This window comes from Podarcis pityusensis (assembly GCF_964106645.2).
Source record: "Podarcis pityusensis genome assembly, chromosome: 13".
Classification (NCBI taxonomy): Eukaryota; Metazoa; Chordata; class Lepidosauria; order Squamata; family Lacertidae; genus Podarcis; species Podarcis pityusensis.
Window position 1 is genome coordinate 17023898 of NC_138038.1, and position 27420 is coordinate 17051317.

General features: G+C 47.1%; 2 protein-coding genes across 4 annotated transcripts in view; both read right to left on the minus strand.

Annotated features, from left to right (window-relative positions):
• The window catches only part of MYBPC2 (myosin binding protein C2), a 68018-nt gene extending 64713 nt beyond the window's left edge, over positions 1-3305 (minus strand). For 2 of the 3 annotated variants that reach the window (XM_080976541.1, XM_080976540.1), the window contains exon 1: positions 3239-3305. In XM_080976541.1, the coding sequence (XP_080832667.1) occupies positions 3239-3290 (52 nt within the window). In that variant the 5' untranslated portion in view covers positions 3291-3305. Of the gene's footprint in view, positions 1-1758; positions 1888-3238 lie in introns of those variants that run through there. The other variant, XM_080976542.1, reaches the window with a different exon arrangement.
• A 4268-nt stretch (positions 3306-7573) lies between these two features.
• SPIB (Spi-B transcription factor) lies at positions 7574-27390 on the minus strand. Its single transcript, XM_080977082.1, has 6 exons — positions 27093-27390; positions 21033-21060; positions 20549-20636; positions 13278-13480; positions 9914-10061; positions 7574-8860 (listed from the first exon to the last, which is right to left on the minus strand). Exons 1-6 carry the CDS (start codon positions 27113-27115, stop codon positions 8562-8564), a joined length of 789 nt encoding a protein of 262 aa, XP_080833208.1. The 5' UTR covers positions 27116-27390; the 3' UTR covers positions 7574-8561.
• Positions 27391-27420: the final 30 nt, after the last annotated feature.

The following is a 27420-nucleotide window of genomic DNA, read 5'->3' on the forward strand; positions in this document are numbered from 1 at the left end:
AAGGATCGGAGTATATATCGAGGCAAAGAAGTATCAGCTATCATAAATGATGTAGCCATCTGTTGATGGGGGAGGGGGGTGCAGAAAGGAGGGAGAGATGGTTGCCCCTCGTCTCATTATTTCTAAACGTGTCAATATATGTGTGTGGACAATATTGAAATTTAATTTCCATCATAATTTCCATATTATTATTATTATTATTATTATTATTATTATTATCATCATTATTATTACTATTAGCAATGGCCACACTAATTTCAATATACATCCATTATACAAAATAACACTGAAATTAAAGAGGGAAGGAGATACCGGAATAGAATTTATTCAGCCTGAAATGTTCCAGTCAAAATCTTTGCAAGCGGCACTGAAAAACAAAAGTGGAAAAAGCAGAGCTCTCCACGTGCTCTGTTCTTAAGAATTCGCCTTGCTTTAAAGTTCAATTGAAATTTATTGGGATCCATAAATTATAATAAACACAAAGCAGCATAACCACACACACAAAAGAGAAGCTCAGAGGGGAAGGATTTGAACCTGGCTCCTAATCTGACAATCTAACCGCTACTCTTCACTGTTTTTCTTGATAAGTCTTTTATAGGGAGGCGAGATTCTTAGCTAGGGGAACAAAAACTGATACGAGGTCTCTTCCCTCCCTTTCTCTCATATTTTAAGGTATATTCCTAATTGCAAACAATTTGCTCTTGCTTGTTTCAGCCTCTTAGAATGCAATGATGGGGGGGTGCCTTGTATTTTATTTGAGGCAGCAACAGAGCATCCATATTTTGGGGCGTTTTAGAGCCATGCTTGGCACTCTGCCACACCTCTTTGCAGCCCGTCTCTAGTTGCCCCTTCCATGCGGGATGTGTGTGTTTTTGCAAAAGACCCACCTTTGGTGGGCCTGATGTGCCGTTTCCAAATATTTCCTGGAGCGGTTTGGAAGGAACACACACAAGAGAGAGGCAACGAGCGCAGTTCTCTGCTTAACATTTGTCCGAGATCTGAACACACCAGGCCCGCACGATCTAAGAGTGGCTTTATTCCGACCACAGATTCTTCGATTTCCATTCTTCGTTATCAAGGACCGCACAAGGCAGCTCAGAGGCGACTGAAGCCTCACACGGAAGCATGCACAAAAGGCAGATTCTTACATGCACAGGAGAACCCAAAAACAAGGTGATGGAGGATGCAGGGACCAAAACCACTGTGAGATTGGGGGAAACATCCAATCATCACCACCCTCAATGGGTGCCGTTGGGACAGGACTATAGGACAAGGAGTCCTGGGCCCTACTCAGCAGAAATATCAAGAGGGTCCCCACAACACCAGCAGGGCTGGCTTTACACACTGCAAATTACATAATCGAATACACCATAGCTGTCAACCTTCCCTTTTTTTGCAGGAAATTCCCTTATTCCAGCGCCGTTTCCTGCTGCTTCCCACTGCTATCCGGGATTATTAGATATACTGTAGACTGTCCCCGGGACAGGTGAGGCTGCTGATCCCTTATTTTCAAGGCTGCTGATCCCTTATTTTCAAATCTGAAAGTTGACAGCTATGAATACACTGTCTATAGAAGCCCCCTTCCCACTGTACGGCTATTAAATCTGGAGTCTAAAATTACCAAATTGCACCACGGACCACCCTAACAGGCCCAACATCCACTTTTCTCTCTCTCCCTCCCTCCCTTTTATTTTATTAAAAAGGGTTCTTCAGCATCTCTGCCTAGGTGACCTTTATGACACACCTAAGGACCCTTACCAGGCTTGGCGGGTTCAGGCATGGCTGAAATCTCTGGGCTGATACGCTGTGCCTGTCTGAGTTTGGGATCTCCCTGGAGAATGCACTTGGCTGGGTCGCTTTAAAGACCCAGCAAAGGGGACACTGAGAAGGCGTCACCTGACCCCCAGGGACCATTGCCAAATTCCAGAGCTGTGGCATAAACGTCTTCAAATCCCGGGCTTGGCCTTGCTAGAAAAAGAACCCAGCTGGTGGGATGGGAGGCAGAGGGAAAGGCGTCCAGGAGCCAAGTCAGACTCAGAAAGAAAAAAAACCGGGGGGATAGTTCAAGGGAACAGCACCTCCATGAAAAGGGGCGTAAATATTTCCCAAAACATTGCTCCTTTAAGACACAAAACAAAGGAAACCATATTGGCCACAAGAAAATCCTTTAAAAATATTTTTTAAAATGTTTTTTTCCTAATAAAAGAAAGAAAGAAATTCCTTTAAAAATCCACTGTTTACATACCCACCAACATTTCTCCAATGAAAATAGGGACTTCTATTATTATTATTATTATTATTATTATTATTATTATTGACACAAAACAAAGGAAACCATAATGGCCACAAGAAAATCCTTTAAAAATAATAATCATAAATATTTTTTTCCTAATAAAAGAAAGAAATTCCTTTAAAAATCCACTGTTTACATACCCACCAACATTTTCCCAATGAAAATAGGGACTTCTATTATTATTATTATTATTATTATTATTATTATTATCATCATCATCATTATTTAAACCCCACCTATCTGACCTGGTTGCTCCAGCCACTCTGGGCAGCTTCCAACATATACAAAAACATAATATAACATTAAATATTTTTAAAAGGTTGTATAGTTACTTATCTCCTTGGCTCGGGGGGTTGCAAAACTCCATATCCTCCAGCACTTCTCTGATGAAAAGAGGGACATTCCAGGATAAAATCAGAAACCAGGATGGCTTCTGCAAATCCAGAACCGCCTCTGGAAAATACACTTGGAGAGTCTGTGTTTATCACAAAATAGCGAGCAAGCTTTTCTGAGTTCTCCAAAATTCTCCATCATCAGCCACTACCCTGACGAAGAACTCTGGATAATTCAAACGCTTGCTCTCTATTTTGCAACGTTTTGGTTTTGCGGACGTCGGAGCCCCTTAAGGCAGTGCTTAATAAACCAAAGTTGTACATTTGATTTTGATTATTTGTTTCCCCGCCATCCCACAGTTCAGAGAACCTCCTGATAGCTTACAGACTTCCAAAGCAGTCTAAAATGCCAGTAGCAAAACAAATCAACACAGCCTAAAAAAAGCAAATAAATCGGTGGAAAGCAGCTAGGAGCGAATCAATATGAATGGCCATTAAATTCAAGGCCCAAATTAACAGGGCAGCATTTGAAAGATAATAATGATAACGGGCAAGTGCAGTTATTAGGGCAAGAGTTTACTCTCTAGGGGTGTCACCACAGAGAAGGCCTTACCTTCAGCAGCCAAATATCTGATCTCTAGGCAAGTAGGACCTATAACCGCCATGGAATATCTTCCTTCTGGTGCAAAGGTACTAGACGTCAGTCACAGGCAGTCTTGCCAATAGACAAGAATGATGGCAAATGGAGTTCTCGGTCCCCATGGCCTGAAAAACTATCACCTTCCTTTCTTCTTCAAATGGCATTTGATGGTGCTTTAGCCCTGGTAAAGAAAAGGTCACTCACATCCACGCCAGACATTTAAAGCACTCATACCACTTTAACAGTCATGGCTCCCCCACCCCCAATAGTCCTGGGAACTGTAGTTCGTCACAGAGCTACAAACTCCATTTCCCAGGAGTCTTTGGGGGAAGCCATGACAGTGATCTGTTTTTATAAGACAGCCTTCCTGTTCCTGTACTGCAAGATTAGCAATTTCCATTGAAACAATGCATTTGTGTGTGCTGTATGCATTTTCAGGCACGCTTCTGCCTATTAAACACATTTTTTTGAAACACTGGTTGCAGAGCCTCCAAGTGTCCTTATTTTCCAGGGACAGTCCTGGTTTTTCAGAAGCTGTCCTGCTTTCTGATTTGATCCCGAAATGTCCCGCTTTTCTTTAGGACGTCCCTATTTTCTCCACAGAAATGTTGGAGAGTATGGAGTTATGTGACCCCCGAGTCAAGGAACTACTGTATACAACTTTTAGAAGACATCTGAAGGCAGTCTTATCTAGGGAAGGTTTTTTTTTTAATGTTTAATGTTTTATTATGTCTTTCTATACGTTGAAAGCCAACCAGAGAGCCTGGGGCAACCCAGTCAGATGGGTGGAGTATAAACAACAAATAATAATAATAATAATAATAATAATAATAATAATAATAGAACAGGATAGGACGTCAGCGGTTCGAATCCCCACGACGGGTGAGTTCCAGTTACTCGGTCCCAGCTCCTGTCAACATAGCAGTTCGAAAGCACGCCAAAAAGCGCAAGTAGATAAATAGGTACCGCTCCAGCAGGAAGGTAAATGGTGTTTCCGTGTGCTGCTCTGGTTTCGGTGTTCCGTTGCACCAGAAGCGGCTAGTCATGATGGCCACGACCCGGAAAAACTGTCTGCGGACAAACTCTGGCTCCCTCGGCCTGTAAAGCAAGATGAGCGCCACAACCCCAGAGTTGTTCGCGACTGGATTTAACTGTCAGGGGTCCTTTACCTTTACCTCTTATGTGGTTGGGGAACAGCATCACACAACTCAGAGATGTGCAGATTTCAAAGGCTGGCTGTGTTTTGGTCCTCATTCCGGTTTGAGAAGTGCACATTAGGTAGTTTCCCTTTAGAACTTAATTTGCTCCCACAAGGAGGCAGTGATGGCTGCCATCTTGGATGGCTAAAGAGGATTAGATCAGGCTTCCTTAAACTCGGCCCTCCAGATGTTTTTGGTCTACAACTCCCATGATCCCTTGCTAGCAGGACCAGTGGTCAGGGATGATGGGAATTGTAGTCGCAAAACATCTAGAGGGCCGAGTTTGAGGAAGCCTGGATTAGATGAATTAATGGAGGTAAAGGCTCCATTATCTCTTTATCTCTTTCTTAGCAGGTCCAAAAGGAAAAGACCAAAGAAAGAGGTACAAAAAAAGAAAAAAGAAGAGGGGAGGGAATAGAAACAATTAACAAATTTGGAAGATTGGCAGGATTCAAAATAAAGTTTATTTCCTTGACATCTGATGGGAGGGTGTTCCACAGGGCAGGCGCCACTACCAAGAAGGCCCTGTGCTTGATTCCCTGTAATTTCACTTCTTGCAGTGAGGGAATCACCAAAAAGGCCCTCAGAGCTGGACCTCAGTATCTGGGCTGAATGATATGGGATGGAGATGCTCCTTCAGGTATGCAGGGCCAAAGCCCTGTATAATGGCCCTAGTAGTCATCCCCTTCTCTGTGTGAGATCCCACAAATGCCACAGCCAGTCGAGAAAAGACCGTTTGGGGCAAGGCAGGTCCATGGAGTGACTCAGTAGAAGGCAGCTTCGTTCACAGCCCAGCTCATCTCCTTCACCTGCATGAACAACGACGCCAGGTAAGCCTTACAAATGTGACAGGCAAGGCCAAGAATGTAACACCATTACAGAGAAGGGCCTGTCTGTTTCAACAGAGGCCAGGAATAGCCGGCATTCTTGCTTGCGCTGCCAAATTATGGGACAAGGATTTGAAACTTCCTCTTGGAGAAGATAAGCATATTGAAGGGTTGGTGATGGAAGAAGGAGGGAGGGAGTGGGGCAGAACAGCCTTGTTTGCACACTCCCATTCCCTGCCAGGATCCTGTCAGACCGCCATTGAAAGAAGGGATTCTGGTTGTGGAAATATCCTTCTTGGTACACGTAGTTTTTTGGAATCCAGACTTCTGCAAGGGATTATCTCAAATTAGGATTTAGTGCCCCCGTGTGGCCACAGGAGAGCATCTTGTTGGGAAGCCATGAGTAAGGGCATGCAAAACCAAAGGCCAGTTTCTTGTACGTATAACAGAAGAATCAAGTGGTAAGAAGTTTCCTAGGTTCCTGGTGTATATGCTCCAGGTGTACCAGGCATGGTCCCTGCTTTCTAGCAGCTATTCCTGATTTACAGCTGACTTTACTCACTTTAAGGGACGCAGGTGGCGCTGTGGGTTAAACCACAGAGCCTAGGACTTGCCAATCAGAAGGTCGGTGGTTCAAATCCCCATGACGGGGTGAACTCCCGTTGCTTGGTCCCTGCTCCTGCCCACCTAGCAGTTCGAAAGCACGTCAACGTGCAAGTAGATAAATAGGTACCGCTCCGGCGGGAAGGTAAACGGCGTTTCCGTGCACTGCTCTGGTTCACCAGAAGCGGCTTAGTCATGCTGGCCACATGACCTGGAAGCTGTACGCCGGCTCCCTCGGCCAGTAAAGCGAGATGAGCGCTGCAACCCGAGTCAGCTACGACTGGACCTAATGGTCAGGGGTCCCTTTACCATTACCTTTACTCACTTTACAGAAGACAATAATCCTCTTTTGGAAGGGCTTGCCGATTCAAGTCTGCTTTGAACCAGAAGCGCAAAGCTAGAACCTAGAGAACAGGCCAACTTGCCTGGTCTCTGTTTTCTGCCACAATGGTAACATGAATTGTATTCCTGTTTAAACGATGCCCATTGTGTCTGTTTCCATCTGGTGTTCTCTTCTCTCTTTTGGGGGCGATGCCTTCATTTTATAAACCGCTGCTCCTTTTTGGAAAGACTGCCAAAGTCTTCCTTCCTCTACACGCCGGATAAAACTCTGCCTCGTCACTGCATATGCACTATATATTTAAAGCACATTGTTGTTGTTGTTTAGTTGTGTCCGACTCTTCATGACCCCATGGACCAGAGCTCGCCAGGCACTCCTGTCTTCCACTGGCTTCACTCAACTGTAGTTTGCCCCTCACAATGCTACAATTTCCAGTACCCTTCACATTCTAAAGTTCCAAGAATTATCATTTTTTGGTGGGGGTGGGTGGGTGGGGAATGTGTTTGTGGTGTGTATGCAACATAAGAGTAGTTCAGCTTTTTCAGTCATTGCCATTTTGCAATGCCTCCAGGGAGCTGTGTGACCCGAGTGAGTGTAGTCACACACACCCCAACATGCACACATTCTGTGTTTCCCCTCCCAGCTCATCCTCAGCTGATTTGTACAAATCCGTAGCATTGGGGGGGGGGGGAGAGAAGTATTCCCCCACTGCAGTGCTAGTCTGGTCCAAGAGGTTCTTCTCCATTCAGCCCAGCATCACAGAGAGAAGGGGAAAGTGCCATCTCTGCTTTTAGGATCAATCTGAAAAGCAGAGAGGACGATATTTCCTCCTTGCTATAGCAATGGGTTGGGAGGGAGACAGTGACTTCTCTGCCCAACCCGCTGTGTAGATGCTAAGTCCCAGGATATCTCCCAAGGGACAGCGGGAAAAGCTCGTGGTCTTGCAAGGATGCCAAGAAGTCTTTGCACAATCTGCTCTGGAGCACTGAAAGCATATCTAAAGACAAGTTAATCCATAAGAATATTTTTGTAGTCTCGCTCTGCAAAAGATCTGGAGTTAGATGTAAGCCGGGATGGAGTGCAATGTTTAAAAAAAGAGTCCCCAAAATAGAATCCGTTACATGCAATGGTGTAGGCTTGAGCGGCTAAGCATCTCGTTCAAAGCTCGCTTCTGCCATGAGTGTACAAACCAATTCCTAGGGGCCAAGGAGGTCTCTTCACGCCCCACCCCATAAAATATTTGAGGGAGCTCACCCCCCTCCAAAGTTGATGGACACTGCAATTCACAGCCTCCCACTGCCCATCACTCCAGAACAAGGATTTAACGACCCCCTCCAAATTAGCCAAACTCCTTAAAAATTTATTTGCAAATTTTACAATTTATACAGAAGAGATCCATTTAAAAAATAATAAGCAGATTTTGTACAAAAACAAACAAACAAACCCTTCAGGAGACTGAAATCCAACCAAACCCCCAGACCTATGGCATTAAATAAACATCTTGCCTACATATATATACATATACACACAGACAGAACTCCTGGACAAGAATTTTTGGTTCCTCTGCCCCACCTAAGCAAAGCAATATGCTGCTTCTAGAAATCCCAGCACCTTGCATAAATACTCACAAAAGCTCCTTCTGTTTTAAAACTACCAGTTTTAAACTGCTAGCCAGGGTGGAAGGGGGGGCAGAGAGTGACCTCAGTGACACCCCTCAGACCAGACTTTGGCCCCAGTCCAGCAGAGCAAATCCACCAACCCACACAGAGTACCACCACCCACCTGGTTCCTATTTCACAGCGTAGTCCCCCCCCACCTCATCAGAAGGTAACCACATGGACCCCTTTGCCTCCCCCGTACTGTGATTAACCTCCCCACACCCCCTTTTTTCCGTACTCCACAAAGGAAAAATATGGACCAGGCCCTGCTGAAAGAGCCCTCCCAATCAACCCAGGCAAAGCCAATAGCCTCCTAAGGATCCCAGAATGCTTCGCTCCACCTCTGCTGTATCATACTTTACCCTCACCCTACCATGACAGCCCTACCATGACAGTCCAAGCAGCCCGATTTCCGCTAAAGTGCATATCTCCCACCCCTCTGGTGGAAGATCTCGGTGCCTTCACACCTGGCCTCCCTGACTGCAACCTACTGGAGCCCACCCACCCTGATTTGGGTCTTCACATCTCTTCCCACCCAGCCTAGATTCTTTCACACAGTTTGGTTGAAGGCACCAGAAAGCGGGTGGTCTGGAGAAGGCAGAGAATGGAGGTCCAGTCATTATTAATGGCCCCAGCCCCGTATTCTTGCAGCAGGCGGGTGGGTGGAGTTTAGGAGGTGGCCGACTGCGCCAGCAGAGTGGTCCCAAACTGGTAGGTGAGCTTCTTCTTGACCTTGCGAATTTCGCCCGTCTTGCTGTAGTTGCGTAGCGCCCGAGCCATTTTCTGATAGGTCATCTTCTTGCGGTTGCCCTTCTGCTGTCCCCAGCGATGCGCCAGGAGCTCCTTGTGCTTCGAGGAGAACTGGAAGATCCCTGCGTCGCGGTGCACCCACCACACGCATTCCTTCATGTCGCCGCGCTCAAGGAGCTCCAGCAGGAACTGGTAGAGGCGCAACTTCCGTCGGGAGCCTGCGGAGGGCGACAGACAAACAAAAATCATCAGCGCAATGCTCTCCATGCCCAGCAACTGGCGTTCAGTGGAGGTTAAGAAAATAGCCATCATGCCTATTGAGGGTACCTGAAGGAGCGTCTCCAACCCTGTCATTCAGCCCAGACACTGAGATCTAGCTCTGAGGGCCTTCTGGCGGTTCCCTCACTGCGAGAAGTGAGGTTACAGGGAACCAGGCAGAGGGCCTTCTTGGTAGTGGCACCCACCCTGTGGAATGCCCTCGCATCAGATGTCAAGGAGATGAATAGCTATAGAACCCTTAGAAGACCTATGAAGCCAGCCCTGTATAGGGAAGTTTTTAATGTTTATGGTTCTATTATATTTTTATATGGCATGGCAAACGTAAAAAGGCGACTATGGGGTTGCAGCACTCATCTTGCTTTCAGGCCGAGGGAGGCGGCGTTTGTCCACAGCTTTCCGGGTCTTGTGGCCAGCAGGACTAAACCGCTTCTGGCGCTACAGAACACCATGAGGGTAACGAGAGCACACGGAAATGCCGTTTACCTTCCTGCCACAGTGGTACCTATTTATCTACTTGCGCTGGTGTGCTTTCAAACTGCTAGGTTGGCAGGAGCTGGGCAGAGCAACAGGAGCTCACCCCGTCGCGGGGATTTGAACCGCCGACCTTCTGATCGGCAAGCCCAAGAGGCTCAGTGGTTTAGACCACAGCGCCACTCGCATCCCTTTTTGGTATGATAAACATAGTGTTGGCTCCAGGGTTTTGTGGGTGCTCAGACAAGGCACCCTCTGTGGGCCCACTTTAGCTGGGAGATCAGAGACTGCAAACTCAAGGACTCTTTCAGGCAAAACACCAGCCTTCTTGGCAGTACCCTATAAGTGGTGGCTCTTTTGGGGGCAGGGGGCAGCGCACAACCCCTGGGCAGCAACATCCTCTCAACTTCACCGATTTACTTCTTGACATACAGTGAGTATTTCTGCATGTGTGTGCAGAAACATACACACAAGATGCACGGTCTTGCTGGGTGCTGAAAACACGGGATGGAGGCACCCACCTGAATCAAAACCAGGCGAGAGATTCTCATCCAAGTCGCTGTCGGAGGACACCTCCAGGTTCCGACTCTCCCCGTGGAATTCCTCTTCTTCCGACGAGGGGCTAGGCACTTCCCTGGGAAGAGGGTACTGCTCGTAGGGGAGGTAAATCTGTAGATGTCCATGGGATGGAGGGGTAAAAAACCCACAGCATTCGTTAGCCAAAGTGGAACGTCCTTGCCCAGGAAGTTAGTACCAAACTACATGTTACACAAGAAGGCCATGGTGGGATTCCCCTACTGTTCTCATTCATTCATTTAATGTCTATAGTACCCTTCATCCGAAGATCACAGGGTAGTTTACAATATAAAAACACAAAAATACACAACACAGTAACAATCAAAAACAACCCCCCACCTGAGCCTTTGGGTGATACAGGAAGGGGGGGAAAAGGGGTTATTTTTTCCTTCCCCATAGAAGACTCCTGATCTAGGCTGGCCAGAGCCCTGGCTGAGTTCTCTCATTAGGGACTAGGAAAATTTTGTTGAGTGTCGCTATGTGTTAGGACCCAAATGATACATTACGCAGGAAAACTGTGATAGGATCTCCTTGGTGCTTTGTTTACTTTTTGACAAACAGTAGCAGCAGGGGGAGAATGGGAGATAGGGCGATTGGGGAGGATAACGCTATCAGTTGCTGCTAGCCAAGATGGCTGTCAGAGGCAGTAATCCTTCTGAATACCTGTTCCTGGTATTCTTAGGAGGGCAGGATGTTTATTGAGCTTGGGTCCTACATCTCAGTTTACCGCAAGCATCTGACTAGGCACTGGGAGGACAGGATACTAGACTATAAAGGAACCATTCGCCTGATCTAGAAGGTTCTTATTGAATGTTATGATGAGAGGACCTACCAATTTGATCAGAGCAGTGGTGCCTGGGGGGAGAGAGTAGTTAATCTTTCCCCTCAGATGCCATTTTCCTCTTATCAAAACCACTCACCCCCCATGGCTACAGCTTTGGACTACAGCTACAGAACCCAGATAAGGCAAAACAGATAACCCCTTTTTCTGTTTCAGATTAATCTGGGGCCACATCTACACACCAGTACATTTAAAGCTTGCATATACCGTCTTAAACAGTCTTTTATAGCACCCTCATACCACTTTAACAGCCATGGAGATCCTGGGAACTGTTGCTTGCTAGAGGTGCTGATCTCACAGAATCATAATCCCCAGCAACAAGACCAAACTACAGTTCCCAGGAGTCTCCGTGGCTGTTAAAGCGGTATGAGAGGGCTATAAATGTGTGGTCTGGGTTAAAGGTAAAGGTAAAGGTACCACTGCCTGTACGGGCCAGTCTTGCCAGACTCTAGGGTTGTGCGCTCATCTCACTCTATAGGCCGGGAGCCAGCACTGTCCGCAGACACTTCCGGGTCACGTGGCCAGCGTGACAAGCTACATCTGGTGAGCCAGCGCAGCACACAGAACGCCGTTTACCTTCCCGCTGGTAAGCGGTCCCTATTTATCTACTTGCAGCCGGAGGTGCTTTCGAACTGCTAGGTTGGCAGGCGCTGGGACCGAACGACGGGAGCGCACCCCACCGCGGGGATTCCAACCGCCGACCATGCGATTGGCAAGTCCTAGGCGCTGAGGTTTTACCCACAGCGCCACCCGCGTCCCCTGGTTAGGGCTGGGCAATAGATTGATATATCATCCAAAGCCGGTTTGGAAGTCCATATCGTGCTATCGGTTTCATAATTTTTGATGTGGCAATATATTGTGAATCATGTTGTGTATGTGCGCTATGCAAAAAAACCATAATGTGAGGAAAACCGTGAAGCCAGCCAATGCTTCCTCTTGATTCCTGCAGCCTCTGTTAACTCCGTCAGCTCAGCCCTCCCCTGCCTAATGCAGGGGGCAGCAAATCACATGAGCAGGCGCCATAAAAAAATCATGACACTGGAAAAACTGTGAAGCCAGCTAGTGCCTCTACATAGCTCCATCCTTATTTCAGACATTGTGATATATTAGTATATTTATATATGTTTAGCTGGTGATATATCACAATGTTGAAAACTAGATATTGCCCGGCCCTAGTCTGAGTGTTACCAAGACTATTGGCACCCTGTTTATGTACAACAGCTGCAAGGATGCTGCTTGCCCAGAGCTGGAAAGATGATAAGATACCTACTAGGGCGGACTGGCAGATGAAATTACTGGACTATGCAGAGATGGCAAGATTAACTGGGAAAATCAGAAATCAGGAGGATCAAAACTTCAACAGAGAATGGGATACATATAGATTGTATTTGAAGGACCACTGTAAACACTTCAACTCTTTTGTCAGGTTCTAAATAACTCTTGCAATGATAAATAGACTTTGGATACAATGGAGGGTTGTAAATTAGATGGACTTATAATATGCAGTTGAAAAAGTTACTTAAAGAACCCATGGAGCGAAGGAGGGAAGCCCTAGGATTTGGAAGAATCGTGTGTAAAGTTTTAATATCTGCAAGAACAGCCACCTCTATTGGTCTGTCACCCTCCCCCCCCAACTGTATTACCTGGGTTATGAAGGCACCCTAAAGATGTTAAAGCAAAGATTATGGGATAATGCACACAGTGACTTGCGATCTCAATCACACGCAGTCTGTAGTCCGCTGGCAGTAGGAGTACAATATGGGCATGTCTTTAAGTTATCATCTTACATTAAAAACCTGACAGTACCAAATTATCGAAGGCTTTTCACCAAAGCCAGACTAAACGTCTTTCCTCCTGCAGTGTTGGATGGCAGGTTGAGAGGAGTTTCCTACCAGGACAGACTTTGCTCATGTGCTCAAGACATCGATTCCATAAAACATATTTTGTTGCACTGTGCAAAATATGAGCAAGCCAGGGCTGAACTGATATTACCCTTGCTGGTACCTTTCCCGGGAAAATCAGAGGCTCACTATGTCAGGTTCCTATGGGAAGACCGGACAAACACTAGAACATTAGCAGTGGCAAAGTTTTTATCGGTGGTTGCAAGAACCAATGATCCCTATATTTTGAACAAAATGCTTGTTTAACCTGGAGGTAGGCTGTATGAATTGTGTATTACTTTGTAATGATTTGTTGGGTCTCTGGACCGTAATAAAGATTGATGATGATGATGATGCAAAAACATTATCTGTGTGAATGAATTTGTAAAGTCAAATAAAAACTTTAAAATAAAATAAAAAGAACTCACTGGCACCCAGCAGCACTTTGTCTTACCCACCAAGCTCCAATACCAGATCTGAGAACCCAGGTCCCCTGGCTTCCCATTCCCAAAACCCATAGACCCCACTCCCTTCCCAGGTCCTGGCTCTCTGTCGCCCCACCCCAAATGGACTAGGCGCCGCCTTCACCTGGGTGTTGTAGTCTTCCTTGGGTGCGAGGCACATGTTCTGCGTGGGTACCACTCCCTCCTGGCTGTAGACAGAATCCATGGAGAGCTGCGGGTAAGAACTATGCAGGTAGGAGACTTGGACATTCTGCAGCTGGGCCAGCTGCCCCATCTCATAGCCTTCATAGCCAGGCTCCTGCATCTCCAGCCAGTTCATGCAAGACTCTGAAAAGCAAGGGGATGCGACGTCAGAAAGGAGACCCAAGAGAACAAGCCAACGAGTCAGGAGCAGGGGACCTTTCATAGCCCGGGGGCCACATTCCCTGGGCTCAGCAAGCTTTCAGGGGCCGCATGCTAGTGGTGGGCAAATGCCAGCGTCAAATGTGGGTAGGGCAATGGATGTAAACGTTGTAAAGTGGGCTAGTTTACATGTACACAAACAAGCACTCCTCTAACCCAGGCAAGCAAGAGATATTCTCAGAGGACAAATTCCAGCCAGGCCAAAAAAACAACAACACCTGGAATACGGTGTCCAATTCTGGACACCATAATTTAGGAAGGATGTTGACAAGCTGGAATGTACGCAGAGGAGGGGAACTAAGACGGTCAAGGGTCAAGAAGCCAAGCCTTATGAGGAACGGTTGAAGGAGCTGGGTATGTTTAGCCTGCGAGAAAGGAGACACAATAGCCATCGCCAAATATCTCGACAGCTGTCACCTGGAAGATGGAGCAAGCCTGTCACCTCGAAGATGGAGCAAGCCTTGTTTTCTCCTGCTCTGGAGGGCAGGACTTTCATTTCATTTATTTTCATTTATTGAATTTATATACCACCCTATACCTGGACTTTCTCTTCCAAGGGCTTCACGTTACAGTGGTACCTCGGGTTACAAACGCTTCAGGTTACAGACTCCGCTAACCCGGAAGTAGTACCTCGGGTTAAGAACTTTACTTCAGGATAACAACAGAAATTGCATGGCGGTGGCAGCAGGAGGCCTCATTAGCTAAAGTGGTACCTCAAGTTAAGAACAGTTTCAGCTTAAGGACAGACCTCCGGAACGAATTAAGTTCTTAACCAGAGGTACCACTGTACTAGAAAGGTGATTCCAACTACAGTGGTACCTTAACCTGAAACTGTTCTTAACCTGAGGTACCACTTTAGCTAATGGGGCGTCCCACTGCCGCCGCCGCATGATTTCTGTTCACATCCTGAAGCAAAGTTCTTAACCCGAGGTACTATTTCTGGGTTAGCAGAGTCTGTAACCTGAGGTAACACTGTAAACATCAGGAGGAACTTTTGGACAGTAAGAGCTGTTTGGCAGCGGAACGGTTTGCCTCAGGAGGTTGTTGGCTCTCCTTCCTTGGAGGTTTTTAAAGCAGAGGTTGGATGGGGCCATCTGTCATGGATGCTTTAGCTAAGATTCCTGCATTGCAGGGGGTTGGACTAGATGACCCTGGGGGGTCCCGTTCCAACTCTACAGTTCTATGATTTTACTCAAGAAGGGTGTGAAGCAGAGTGAGTGGGCAGTGCTCCATCTGTTCTAATGAACCAGTCTCTGCCCTTCAAAAAGTTGCCTTGGTAGCTTTCCCTCCTCCTGTTTCCCCTTCTCTGCTTTGTGAATCCTGGAGCCATCACTCCCAACATCCACTTGGATCTCTTGGGTATGAGAGCAGGAGGGTTGAGGGTTGTATTACTCAGCTCAGGCTACAAAGGCTTTTCTTCTGTGTGCAAATGCCTTAAGCCATCGATTTTGCATAGGGAACAGCAGGTACATACAGTACTGGCTGCAGGCCCGGAATCTCTCCTCTCTCCATTGGAGGGCACAGTTTTTGAAACCAATATCCAGACCCTATCTCCAAAGAGTGAACTCACTTCTCTGAATGTGAATTCTTATCCAATCAAAATGCCGTACAGAAGAAAAAGATATTAGAAGGCTTAGGAGAGCCCCAGGGTTTGTAGAATACATTTGGGGCTGTATTACCTTGAAGAAATAGGAGAACAGAGAAGGAAAGGCAAGGAGTAGAGGCCAAAGCCTTGGGAGAAGACATACCTTGTCGAAAGCTATTTATTTTTTTTAAAAATGCTGTGTTAGAGGGAGCAGAGAAGCAAGCAAAAGAGGAACCTGAAACAGTGTAGTGCAAAGTTTAGGCCGCAATCCTAATCCCATTAACCAGGGAATAAAAACCCCATTTAATTTACTAGGATTTTCCGTGGTGCTGTGAGTTAACCACAGTGCCTAGGACTTGCCGATCAGAAGGTCGGTGGTTCGAATCCCCGCGATGGGGCAAGCTCCCATTGCTCGGTCCTGCTAACCTAGCAATTCGAAAGCACATCAAAGTGCAAGTAGATAAATAGGTACCGCTCCGGGGGGGAAGGTAAACGGCGTTTCCGTGTGCTGCTCTGGTTCGCCAGAAGCAGCTTAGTCATGCTGGCCACATGACCCAGAAGCTGTACGCCGGCTCCCTCGGCCAGTAAAGCGAGATGAGCGCCGCAACCCCAGAGTCGGTCGACTGGACCTAATGGTCAGGGGTCCCTTTACCTTTAAACATGGATAGAATTGCTCTGTAGCTGTGATGAAAGTATAATATACTTCAAATACTTATGTCTCACTTTATATAGCCCAAACAGGCTCTGAAAAGTGGCATTACAAAACAAAACAAAACAAAAGAGTCTCGAAATAAAATTGCACTAAAGACGGATCTTAAAAAGCAGAGACATCACCTTGCCAACAAAGGTCTGTATAGTTAAAGCTATGGTTTTCCCAGTAGTGATGTATGGAACTGAGAGCTGGACCATATTGAAGGCTGATCGCCAAAGAATTGATGCTTTTGAATTATGGTGCTGGAGGAGACTCTTGAGAGTCCCATGGACTGCAAGAAGATCAAACCTCTCCATTCTTAAGGAAATCAGCCCTGAGTGCTCACTGGAAGGACAGATGGTGAAGCTGAGGCTCCAAGACTTTGGCCGCCTCATGAGAAGAGAAGACTCCCTGGAAAAGACCCTGATGTTGGGAAAGATGGAAGGCACAAGGAGAAGGGGACGACAGAGGACGAGATGGTTGGACAGTGTTCTCAAAGCTACCAGCATGAGTTTGACCAAACTGCGGGAGGCAGTGAAAGACAGGAGTGCCTGGCGTGCTCTGGTCCATGGGGTCAAGAAGAGTCGGACACGACTAAACGACTAAACAACAACAAAAGATGGATGTGACAGCTGTACTTCAAAGTTGGCAGGATGAAGACCCACCATCCATTGCTAAGTAGTCTGAAGATCTTACTCCCCCTTTCTGCAGTTGAACGTATATCTTATCATTGTCAGTCTACATTAGATATCTATTTGGGGACACACACACACATTTTTGTTGCAGGATGGAATATTCTTAATGTGAGCCAATGCTGCTTCATAGAATCACAGAACTGTAGAGTTGGAAGAGATCTTGAGGATCATCTAGTTCAACCCTCTGCAATGAAGGAATATGCAGCTGTTCTTTCTGGGTTACGCCAACAATAAAAAATAGGGGGAGGAGAAGAGGGGAGTGAGATGGAGCCAGGATTTTGCAGGCAGCATTTCCTGCCCTCATCCTCAGTCTTCCCTAGTGTCATCGCAGAAAGCAGCTTCCCGCTGAAATCCTCTTCTGAGTTAAGGGAGTGGGGCTGAACTAAGAGAATGATAGAAGGCAAATAAAAGAGAGATAAAGAAGGAGCCAAAGAGCAAAGGGTTTGAAAAAAAACAAAAAGGAAGAGTAGCAGATTAAACCCGGATCAGATAAGAGAACTGAAGCCTTAGAAAATGGTAAGAAGGATGAGCAGAAAATGGTAGCAAGTCAAACTGGGAGAGAATATTTATTTATTATAACAGCTATAGTCCTCCAAGGAGCTCAAGGTGGCTGGCTCAAAGTCACCCAGCAGGCTTCATTGCTGAGCGGAAATTCGAACCCGGGTCTCCTAGGTCCGAGTCCAGCACTCTAGCCGCTACCGTTAAAAAAAAGACAATCAGCCAGTGCCACCGCAGAAGAAAGGGACAAGAAGAAAAGAATGGGATTTAGCAATTGGAAAGATTTGGGAATGGCAAGTTACTTTTTGCCTTTTCCTCAAGGACCTCCTCTCCCCATATGAAGTGACCTGAACCCAGCAATCATTATTTGAGGCCTGTCTTCATGTGCCTCCTCTGCAAGAGGTCTGGAAGGTGGCAACCTGAGAACAGGGCCTTTTCCGCATTGGCTCCCGATTTGTGAAATGCTCTCCCCAGTGAGGCTCTCCTAGCACCTTCATTACATACCTTTAGGCGCCAGGGGAATACATTTCTCTATAACCAGACCTTTGACGGATGAAACATTTCACGGCCTTTTAAATGTTATTGTGGTGGTGGTGGTGGGGATATCGGTTTGTTTTTGTTTGTTTGTGTTCTCATTTTGTACTTTTATGTTGTGATCTTCGGATGAAGGGCAATCTAGACATTTAATTATAATTAATAATAACACATTTCTGGAGCAGGGGCCGGCAGGGTAGAAGGGAGTGGGATGGAGAACTCTCATTTTTATGTTTTGCAGTAGCTTGAACAGAAAAGGGAAGGTTTGGGGGAAGGAAAGACTGAATGCGACCCCCAGCAGGAGAGAAAAGGAGAGCGAGGAATAATTATTTTCTGGACAAATGAAGCTTAAGATAACGAGAGGGCATCTAGTCAGAAATGGTAGTGAGATTAGAAAGGAAGGTGTACAGCTGCAGGCCGTCAGCATAAAACAAGTACATTGTGGGCGTATTTGCCCCTTAAGACGGGCAAGAATAAAGGAAGTCCTTGGGCATGGCTGGGAGGCAAGCGATGAGGCCAAATGGCCTGAAGCTAAAGCAAGTCCAAGCCTGGTCAACGCCTGGAGCAGAGACTAAGTTGTGTGTTAACTTTGAATCCCGTAACAGAAGAAAGGCAAAGTAAATAAAAAAAAAACCCATAGGGGTATGTGTGCGGAAAACCACAGAGACACATTCTGGAGCAGTTTGATCGCTTCAGTCCACTGTCTGCTTTTGGAAAAGATCTGGCAAGTTCGCTCCCTGTATGGGACAGCTGCATATTCCTGCATGGCAGGGAGTCAGACTTGATGATCCTCCCAAAGCTCCAATTCTGCGGTGCCATATATGTATTCCTCATACTGCATTTATACGCCTCGCCTTCCCACCCAAGGAGCTCGAGGCGGCGTAAATGGTTCTCGCTCCCTCCTGGCGCAACCCCAACAACCACCCTGCGAGGTAGTGACTGGCTCAAGGGCCAGTCTTACCCATAGGTGCTAGGGGTGCAGGGCACCCGGGGGTCAGGCTCTCAGGGGCGCCAGGCTGAGAGTCCGGGGCCCGAGAGTTGAGTCAGGGAAGAGCCCGCCCATCGGTCGGAGCCCTGTGGCAGGCTCTTCTGCTGTGGGCAGCTCTGCGCTGTGAGTTTGGGGGCAACCGAGCCAGTGAGATGCTGAGGTGGCTGGCCAGGTCCACCCTCCTGCGTGCCTGGGACTGGCCAACCTGAGAGGAGGGTGGGTGGATCTTTGCACCCCGTGCCACGTATGCTTAAGACAGCCCTGCCAGTGAGCTCTGTAGCCAAGTGGGGTTTTGAGCCCTGGCCTCCCCAGGCCCTAATCCTGACACTCTTAAGAACCCGACACACCAGCTCACTTATGCAGAGGCCAGGGGTGGGTTGGTGTGTGGAGGGTGTTGCTTGAAAGGCGGAAGGGTTCAGCCCGAACGCTGAGATCCAGCTCCAAGGGCTTTCTGGCAGTTCCCTCCCTGCCAGAAGTAAGGTTACAGGGAACCAGGCAGAGGGCCTTCTCAGTAGTGGCACCCGCCCTGTGGAACGGCTTCCCAATCAGATGTCAAGGAGATGGCCTTTAGAAGACATCTGAAGGCACCCGTGTATGGGGAAGTTTTTAATGCTTATTGTTTTATTATGTTTTGTATGTGCTGGAAGCTGCCCAGAGTGGCTGTTGCAACAAATAATAAAATTATTATTATTATTATTATTATTATTATTATTATTATTATTATTGACTGCTGAGCAGGAGTGGGAAGGCTCATCAAACTAGCCAGGCTGTGAGCTTCTTGGGTGAAAGGCAGAATAAAAAACCAAACAAAGAACACATACTGATAAGCTGCCAGATCTACACATCAGCTCTGTCTCATGCAGCAAAACTACACTGCAGATGTGGCAGGAAGCAGATGCTGGGTGGGCGGTCGCTCGCTGGATTATAATAATTTTATTATGTATACCCTGCCCATCTGGCTGGGTTGCACATTAAGGGTACACCAGAGTAGATTGGCAACTTGGTGCCAGAGATCAAAAGTGGCAGGCCAGCCCCAGATTGGATTATCCTGATCTTCAGGCAACTTCCAGCGAGTCTACAAAGCCCAAACACAGTATCTCTCTCTCTGCAAATAATACAGAGTGCCTATCTGTGGCAGGCCCCCACCAAGGCCTGTATAGATGCAAGCACATCCCAGAAATCAGATGGCAGCCTCCGATTAAATGCAGATTGCGCAAGCGAGCGGGGCAGGTGGGGAGGGGGGAGGAAGGGAGAGAGAGAGAGAGAGAGAGAGAGAGAGAGAGAGAGAGAGAGAGACTCGTCTGTTCTAAACAGGAAAGCCATACATGACTCTTCTGCAGGCCCTCTTAACGGCTAGGCAAAAGAGGGTCACATGCAAATCGGCCAGTGAGAGAACAAGAACTTACATTTGTTCATTCAGTATGTAGAGGAAGGGTAGTCAACCTGGTGCCCTCACAACACTGGGACTCCCTATTCCCATCAACATGGTCCAAGTTGTACCCACGTGGTATATAATATGCCTCCTACAATTAGTTTGCATGCGGCTGTGCGCACACCATACATTTAAAGCAATCCCCAAACAATTCTGAGAACCGTAGTTTGTAAGGGTGCTGTGAGAAGTAAACTACAGTTCTCCCCAGGATTCTTGAAGCCGGGGGCGTGGGCGTCATGTGCTTTAAATGTATACTGTGTGTGCAACCCTGTCTCCTGGCTCCTGTAGTAGTTGTAGTAGTAGTAGTAATAATAATAATAATAATAGTAACGGCTTTTTTCAGCCAGAGCTCAGCTCCAGTACCTCTCAGGGAAGAGAGCATGGGAGAAGTTAATGGTGAGCTCCAGCACCTCCTTTTCTAGAAAAATAACACTGATGATAATGATAATAATAATAATAATAATAATAATAATAATAATAATAATAATTTATTACTTATACCCCACCCATCGGTTCAAGTTGCCCCAGACATTCTGAGCAGCCACTCCCCAGCACTAAGACATGCCTTACCTGGGGAGCTCTCGGGGTCTCCAAGGCAGGAAGCAAACGTGGGTTCTTGTTTGCAAGAGTCCAGGTCATAGATGCAGCCGCTGGGAAACTGGGAAGACGACAAGCAGGCCTGTGAGCAACATTAAAACCCCTTCACTCCACACCCTCAAATGCAAGAAGAACCCAGGAAGACTCCCAGTCTCTAAACCCACCTTCTGCTTCCACTAAGAAAACGAAAGGAAAGCCTGTGGTTAAGAGCACATGTGAATGGCCCCAGATTCAACCCCCCAGTATCTCTAGGTAGGGCTGGGAATTCCCCCTGTTTGGAACCCTGGAAAGCTGCTGCCAGCCAGTGTAGGCCATATGAGCTAGATGAGCCAATGGTCCGACTCTTACGTTTCCATCTTGGCTTCTGAGCTACACAGCTCTCAACAAAGTCCCACTTTGAAATCCTCTTCTCTCACTCAGACCAGTAAAAGGCAAGGATTCTGGGCCACATACTTACCATATAGCCATACTGGGACCCCTCAAACCTGCCAAGACAGAAGGGAAATTGGTTAGCAGATTTTATCATCATCATCATCATCACTATTAACAGACACATTTACAGCACCATCCTATATATTCTACCAACAGAAACTGATGATCAAGATTTGAGTGACAGCCCTAGTCGCTGCTAAACTAGCAATTAAACCAATTAAGGCTTGCTGTTCTGCTAGTTACTAATTATCTAAGTGCCACTTCTTCCTTGCAAAGGGATTTATTATATTTATCGGGTTTGAATCTTTCATCCCCACAGAAGAGGAAAGAAACAAGGAAGCATTGTTCCCATTTTACAGACGGAGGCAGGTATATTGAGGTTTGGGGCTGCTTGGTCAAATTGCACTGCACATTATTTTTCTTGAAAATGCATAATTATTTCTTCAGGGATATGTTCCCAATAATTCATACACCCTCAAAAAGAGGGCACCTACACAGTAAAGCTCAGGAACCTGGAGGGGTGGGGAAGCTTATAGAGCAGGTGTGGGAAACCTCCAAATGCTGCTGAACTACAACTCCTATCAGCAAGGAAGGTCAATGGCCAGGGATGATGGGAGTTGTAGTTTAGCAAGAGCTCCCCAGATATGGTCTAGACCTACCCTGTCACACCAAAATTGAGACTCAAGTCAGAGCAGGGAACTGACTGTGCATGTGTGAATCATAAGCACCCCTGTCAATAGACAGGTGGGGAACCTGTGGCCCCTAATCAGAGGTCATGTTGCCTAGGGCTGATGTACTATACAGTGGTACCTCGGGTTAAGTACTTAATTCGTCCCGGAGGTCCGTCCTTAACCTGAAACTGTTCTTAACCTGAAGCACCACTTTAGCTAATGGGGCCTCCTGCTGCCACCATGCCACCAGAACACGATATCTGTTCTCATCCTGAAACAAAGTTCTTAACTTGAGGTACTATTTCTGGGTTAGCGGTGTCTGTAACCTGAAGCGTATGTAACCCGAAGTACCACTGTACAGGTTTGCCATCCCTACAACCCACAATGTTGAGTACCCAAATGTTAACTGAGCCAAAATAACTTCCCTTCTTTGTTTTCCAAGTGAGACATTTGAGCATCTAGGACAGGGGTGACCAACTCTCAAGAGACTGCAATCTAAAAACTGGCAGTGATCTACCCCCTTTTTGGGGGTTCAGGTCAAAGTTGTTGAGCTTTTTCTAGGGGAGCCAGTGATCTACCAGTGATCTACCAGCTGGACGTGCCTGATCTAGGAGACAGAAAACTGAGGCTTCACAGCAGATGTGGCACAGATGTGGATCTCTCCCGTAGCCAAATGCACTGCCTTGGCCACTGGAAATTTCTCTTTGGCATGTCCTGTTTTGTTCAGGAGCCACGCCTGAAAACATTGTGGAAACCAGGTGTGTGTGTGTGTGTGTGTGTGTGTGTGTAAATACTGATATTTCCTGGAATACATCTGAAAGCACAACACTTGTGTGGGTCCAAGTGTCAGAGCCCAAAGGTAAAAGCCTCAACAGTTCCCATTAAATCATACCTATATTCTCAGTTTGTGCAGCAGCCTAAATGTTGGCCTTAGGCCCAGTTTCAAAGCCCTGATTGTGAAACCCCCCAAAATATTGTTACCTGCCCCAGGAATATGGTGGGTTTCTCTGGCTTAATGATAACTCGTATCCTGTGCCAAATACCCAGAAGGCCTCATATCCTCTTCCCTACACTGCGCTAGGGACAGATATCCCAACACACGCTACAGTATCCATTTTTATAGCTGTGTGTGTTAAGCCAAAGTCAAATGCATCTAGGAGGGCAGCCTTGAACAAGTCACCCTCTCTCGGCCTCAGTTCCCGCCATAAATCTGCAAAATGGGCATAGTAAGTGACCTGCCTTGTTGGGCCACTTTTGGAGGATTTGTCACAAAGCGCTTTTGGGAGCCCTGAAAGTACTAGAGAAACAAAAACGCCAAGTGATAAAAGTCAGACCTCTTCAAAATGTTTCTGATGGGAAATAGAGATACACAGCAAAGAGAGGGAGGGGACTTTAGAAAAAGATTAAAAAGGGAAACAGACGGGGAGGGGAGGACAGATAAAGGGAGATCACAGTCAGAGGTTAAACTGGCAAATACAATGAAGGCAAGACGTGTCAGGGAACTTACTTTCATGCAGCACACATTTAAAGTGCCCCCTCACACACACACCCCGGGGGGGGGGGGAAAGAATCCTAGGAATTTTAGTTTTAAGCACGTAAGAAATTTGCACATCTCTGAATTGTGTGGGGCTGTTCTCCAACCACAAACCCTCCAACATTTCTCTAATGAAAATAGGGACGTCCCATTCCATAATGATAATTTTACTTATTTATACCCCACACATCTTATTGGGTTGCCCCAGCCAGTCTGACCAGCTTCCAACATAAATATATTTTGTTTTCCAGGGACAGTCCTGGATTTGCAGAAGCCATCCCGGTTTCTGATTTGATCCCGGCATGTCCCGCTTTTCCTTGGGACTGTCCCTATTTTCATCAGATAAATGTTGGACGGTGTGGAGTTAGGCAACCACCGAGCCAAAGAGATAAGTAACTTGACAACTTTTGGAATACATCTGAAGGCAGCTCTGTAGAGGGAAGTTTTTAAAATGTTTTGTGTGCTGCACACACAAACTAAAACATTTAAAAAAACTTCCCTCTACAGGGCTGCCTTCAGATGTATTCCAAAAGTTGTCAAGTTACTCATCTCTTTGGTTCAAGGGGTCAAATAACCCCATACCCTCCAACATTTATCTGATGAAAATAGGGACGGTCCCAAGGAAAAACGGAACGTGCTGGGATCAAATCAGAAACCGGGATGGCTTCTGCAAATCCGAGAATGTCCCTGGAAAACAGGGACAACTTGGAGGGTCTTCAGGTGCCTGTAGAAAACCAGCAAGCAAGATTTGAGCACAAAGCATCTTCCCCTCCTTCCTGTGGAGCCCAGCAACTGCTGTTCAGTAGCATTATAGACATCTTCCATGAAGGGTGTTCAGGTATTGAAACTCTGAGGGGCAAATTAATGTCATGGAAAGGCAGCCCATTGTTATTTATTTGTACTATTTTTTTTCCTACTTCCAGAGAAAAGGTGGGGTTTTTTTTCTGCCTCAGGTGCCAAAATAGCTCCGCTGGCCTTTATGCACCTTGAATCACAGAGCGTGGGTGGGTGGAGACCATTTCCTCTTCTACCTCAAGCTGCAAAATGTCTTGGGCCAGCGCTGGAGAAAGTGGTGGCGGAGATGTCGGCGGAAATGGGGTATTATTGGTTATGGAGAAATGGGACAGAGGTAGGATAAAATATACCAGATGGGGAAATCGGGGCGACGGGCACCTATCTCTTGAGTAATTCAATTGCTGCAGCAAGAGGAAGACCCTAAACAAGAAATAAACAGGGTTTATTTACCTCGAGGGGCTCTCTACAGTGGTACCTCGAGTTACATACGCTTCAGTTTATATACGCTTCAGGTTACAGACTCCGCTATCCCAGAAATATTGCCTCGGGTTAAGAACTTTGCTTCAGGATGAGAACAGAAATCACGCAACAGCAGCGGGAGGTCCCATTAGCTAAAGTGCTGCTTCAGGTTAAGAACAGTTTCAGGTTAACAACGGACCTCCGGAACGAATTAAGTACAGTGGTACCTCGGGTTAAGTACTTAATTCATTCCAGAGGTCCGTTCTTAACCTGAAACTGTTCTTAACCTGAAGCACCACTTTAGCTAATGGGGCCTCCTGCTGCTGCCGCACTGCCAGAGCACGATTTCTGTTCTTATCCTGAAGCAAAGTTCTTAACCTGAAGCACTATTTCTGGGTTAGCGGAGTGTGTAACCTGAAGCGTCTGTAACCCAAGGTACCGCTGTAATGGGAAGGCACGTTGTCCCTCTCAGTTATTTCACAGGGTGCTTAAAAACAGATCAGTTTTTGCGGGCCCATAGGAAGCTGCTGCCTTATACTGAGTGAGACCCGTTTGCTCCATTTAGACCAGTTTTGTCTACACTGACTGGCAGCCACTCTTCGGGGTTTCAGGCAGGATTCGCTCCCGGCGCTGATGGGGATTGAACCCTGGGACCTTTGGCAGACCCCTGTTCCCTTTCCAGAGCTCTGATTCCCAGTGAAGAAGAACCAATTGTTAAACCACTCTGAAAAATTGTAGATCTGCAACTCTCAGAACGCTTGACAAACTACAGTTCCCAGAATTCTCTGAGGGAAGCCATGGCTGTTTGTAAAGGGGTCTCGGTTGCACTTTATCACATATGGTGTCAATGTGGGCCTCAGTTGGCAGGTATTAAAACTGGCTCAATCAATGCTGAGGGCAGGAGGGCTGTGGATTATACTATACAGTATACCCAACATTTGGGATGGAAAAAGCTGGACAAGGAAGCTCCACACCCTCCCCTCATACAAGGCGCCACCCCAACCCCCTCACAGTCACACTTTTGTGAGCCGAGGAAATATTCAAATCTAGCTTTCCCCACCTCAGCATTTGCATAACAGGCAAGAGGAGGGGAAGGAAAGTGAGAGGAGAAAGTTGAGGTTGGGGTGCGCTTGGGGTGGGGCGTTCAAAAGCACCCAATATTAGATTGCAAATAAATTGGGGCAGAAAGGGGCTGCTAAATTTGGAGTAGGGTCACCGTATTTAAAGTGTAAAGTCTCTGAGCATTTTCACTGTTGCAAAAAATAAAATAAAATGAAATAAAATAAATGGGGTGGGGTGGGGAGTTGGAATTCAGCAGCTGAAGTTTTGCCCAGCATGGTGGGAAAAGTTATACCAGAGAACTTTTCTCCTTACAGCAGGTCCTGCCTTGCAAAGGAGCCCCGTTTGAAAATGTTGGCGGCAAACTGCCTTAAGAGACAAGCAGCAGCCCTAAATACTGGCGTTTCCAGGAACTTTCCAGGCATAAGGCATGGATCCTTGTCCACAAAGTGACCAAGGATAAAGCCCCCACGGCATAAAAAATTGACACACGCTTCCCACTGCGTGTTCTTTCTCCTCCAGCCCCCTACTTTTCGCAACTGACAGTAAATTAGAGAGACCATGTGGTGAGTCGTGTTGGGCTTAGGCAGGAGACGCCCTGGGTTCAGATCCCAAGTTAGAGAATCATCAAATTGTTAAGAGGTGGAAGGGACCCCGAGGGTCAACTAGTCCAACCCCCTGCAATGCAGGAATCTTTTGCCCAACGTGAGGCTCAAACTCAAGACCCTGAGATGAGCAGTGTCCTGCTAACACTGAGCAAGCTATCCCAACTATCCCATGAACCACATTGGGTGGTGAACTTGGGCAAAAAGCTAACACTCAGCCTCGCCTTCCTCGCAGGGCTGTTGTGTGGAGAAGGAGAAAAAGCCTATGGACTGCCCTGAAGTCCTAAGAGGGTGGGATCCAAGCATAACAATAATATGAAGTGATAGCAGCCTGGCTGTCTTTATACAAAACTGCTCCCCCAGCCCAGAAACGCTAGGAATCCAAAATTCTGCCTCTTGAGCCTTTTTGTGGACTCCCAACGTGTGCGCTTGATGCAGTTAGTTTTTAGTTAGCTCTGTGCTGAGGTCCGTTCTCGGCTTTAACAAAATCGTTGTTCCTATTCAGAGAATTCCGGGGTCCGAACAGGCACCCCGCTTCCCCTGGCCGATTTCCCTCCTGCAAAGAACCCAGGAGTTCGGGAACGCAGCCAACCTGCCCCGACCTTAGAGGAGTCCTCTGCTCCTCTCGGGCGCACCTCCCTCCACCCTTTGTATGAGCCTCGGGGCAAAGACTTTTTGCCCAACTTTCGCAGCCGGCAAGCAGCCACCGACGGAGAAGCGAGTTGGGAGAAGAAGAGCAACTCCCAGACCCAGGGATCAAAGTTTTAAAAATGAAACAACGCCCCATCTCCAAATGCGGGAGGCGTAGGCAAATGGGTGCTTTGGAAAAAAAATACTCTGCACATGCTCGGAGACCACTTTAAAGAATTAAGAACAAAAAAACCAGGGCAGATGATGCCATATATTTGTGTGTGCGCCCCTCTCTCCATAATCGAAAACACTTCAACCCCCGGTTCACTCACTGCGCGTAGTCTACGTCCAGCATCCTCAGTCCGCCACGATCGCTGCGGAGGCCACCGATCCTAAACGTTCCGTCTCCGTCTGCCGATTGCAACTTGGCGGGGGGTGGGAATTATATAGCATCTCGCGGGCGGCGGAGGGAGTGATCTCACAACCGCGAAATTCCCCCCGATGGGCGTGGCCGGCCCGGGATCTTACGCAATGTGAGGTTTCCAGTCCGGTGCGAGGAAAGGGGTGCGAGCGAGCGAGGGAGGGGAGGAGGAGGAAGGAGAGAGAGAGAGGGAGGCTGGGTTGGCAGCGAAGAGGGCACGCGCTTCCCCCTGCGCGATC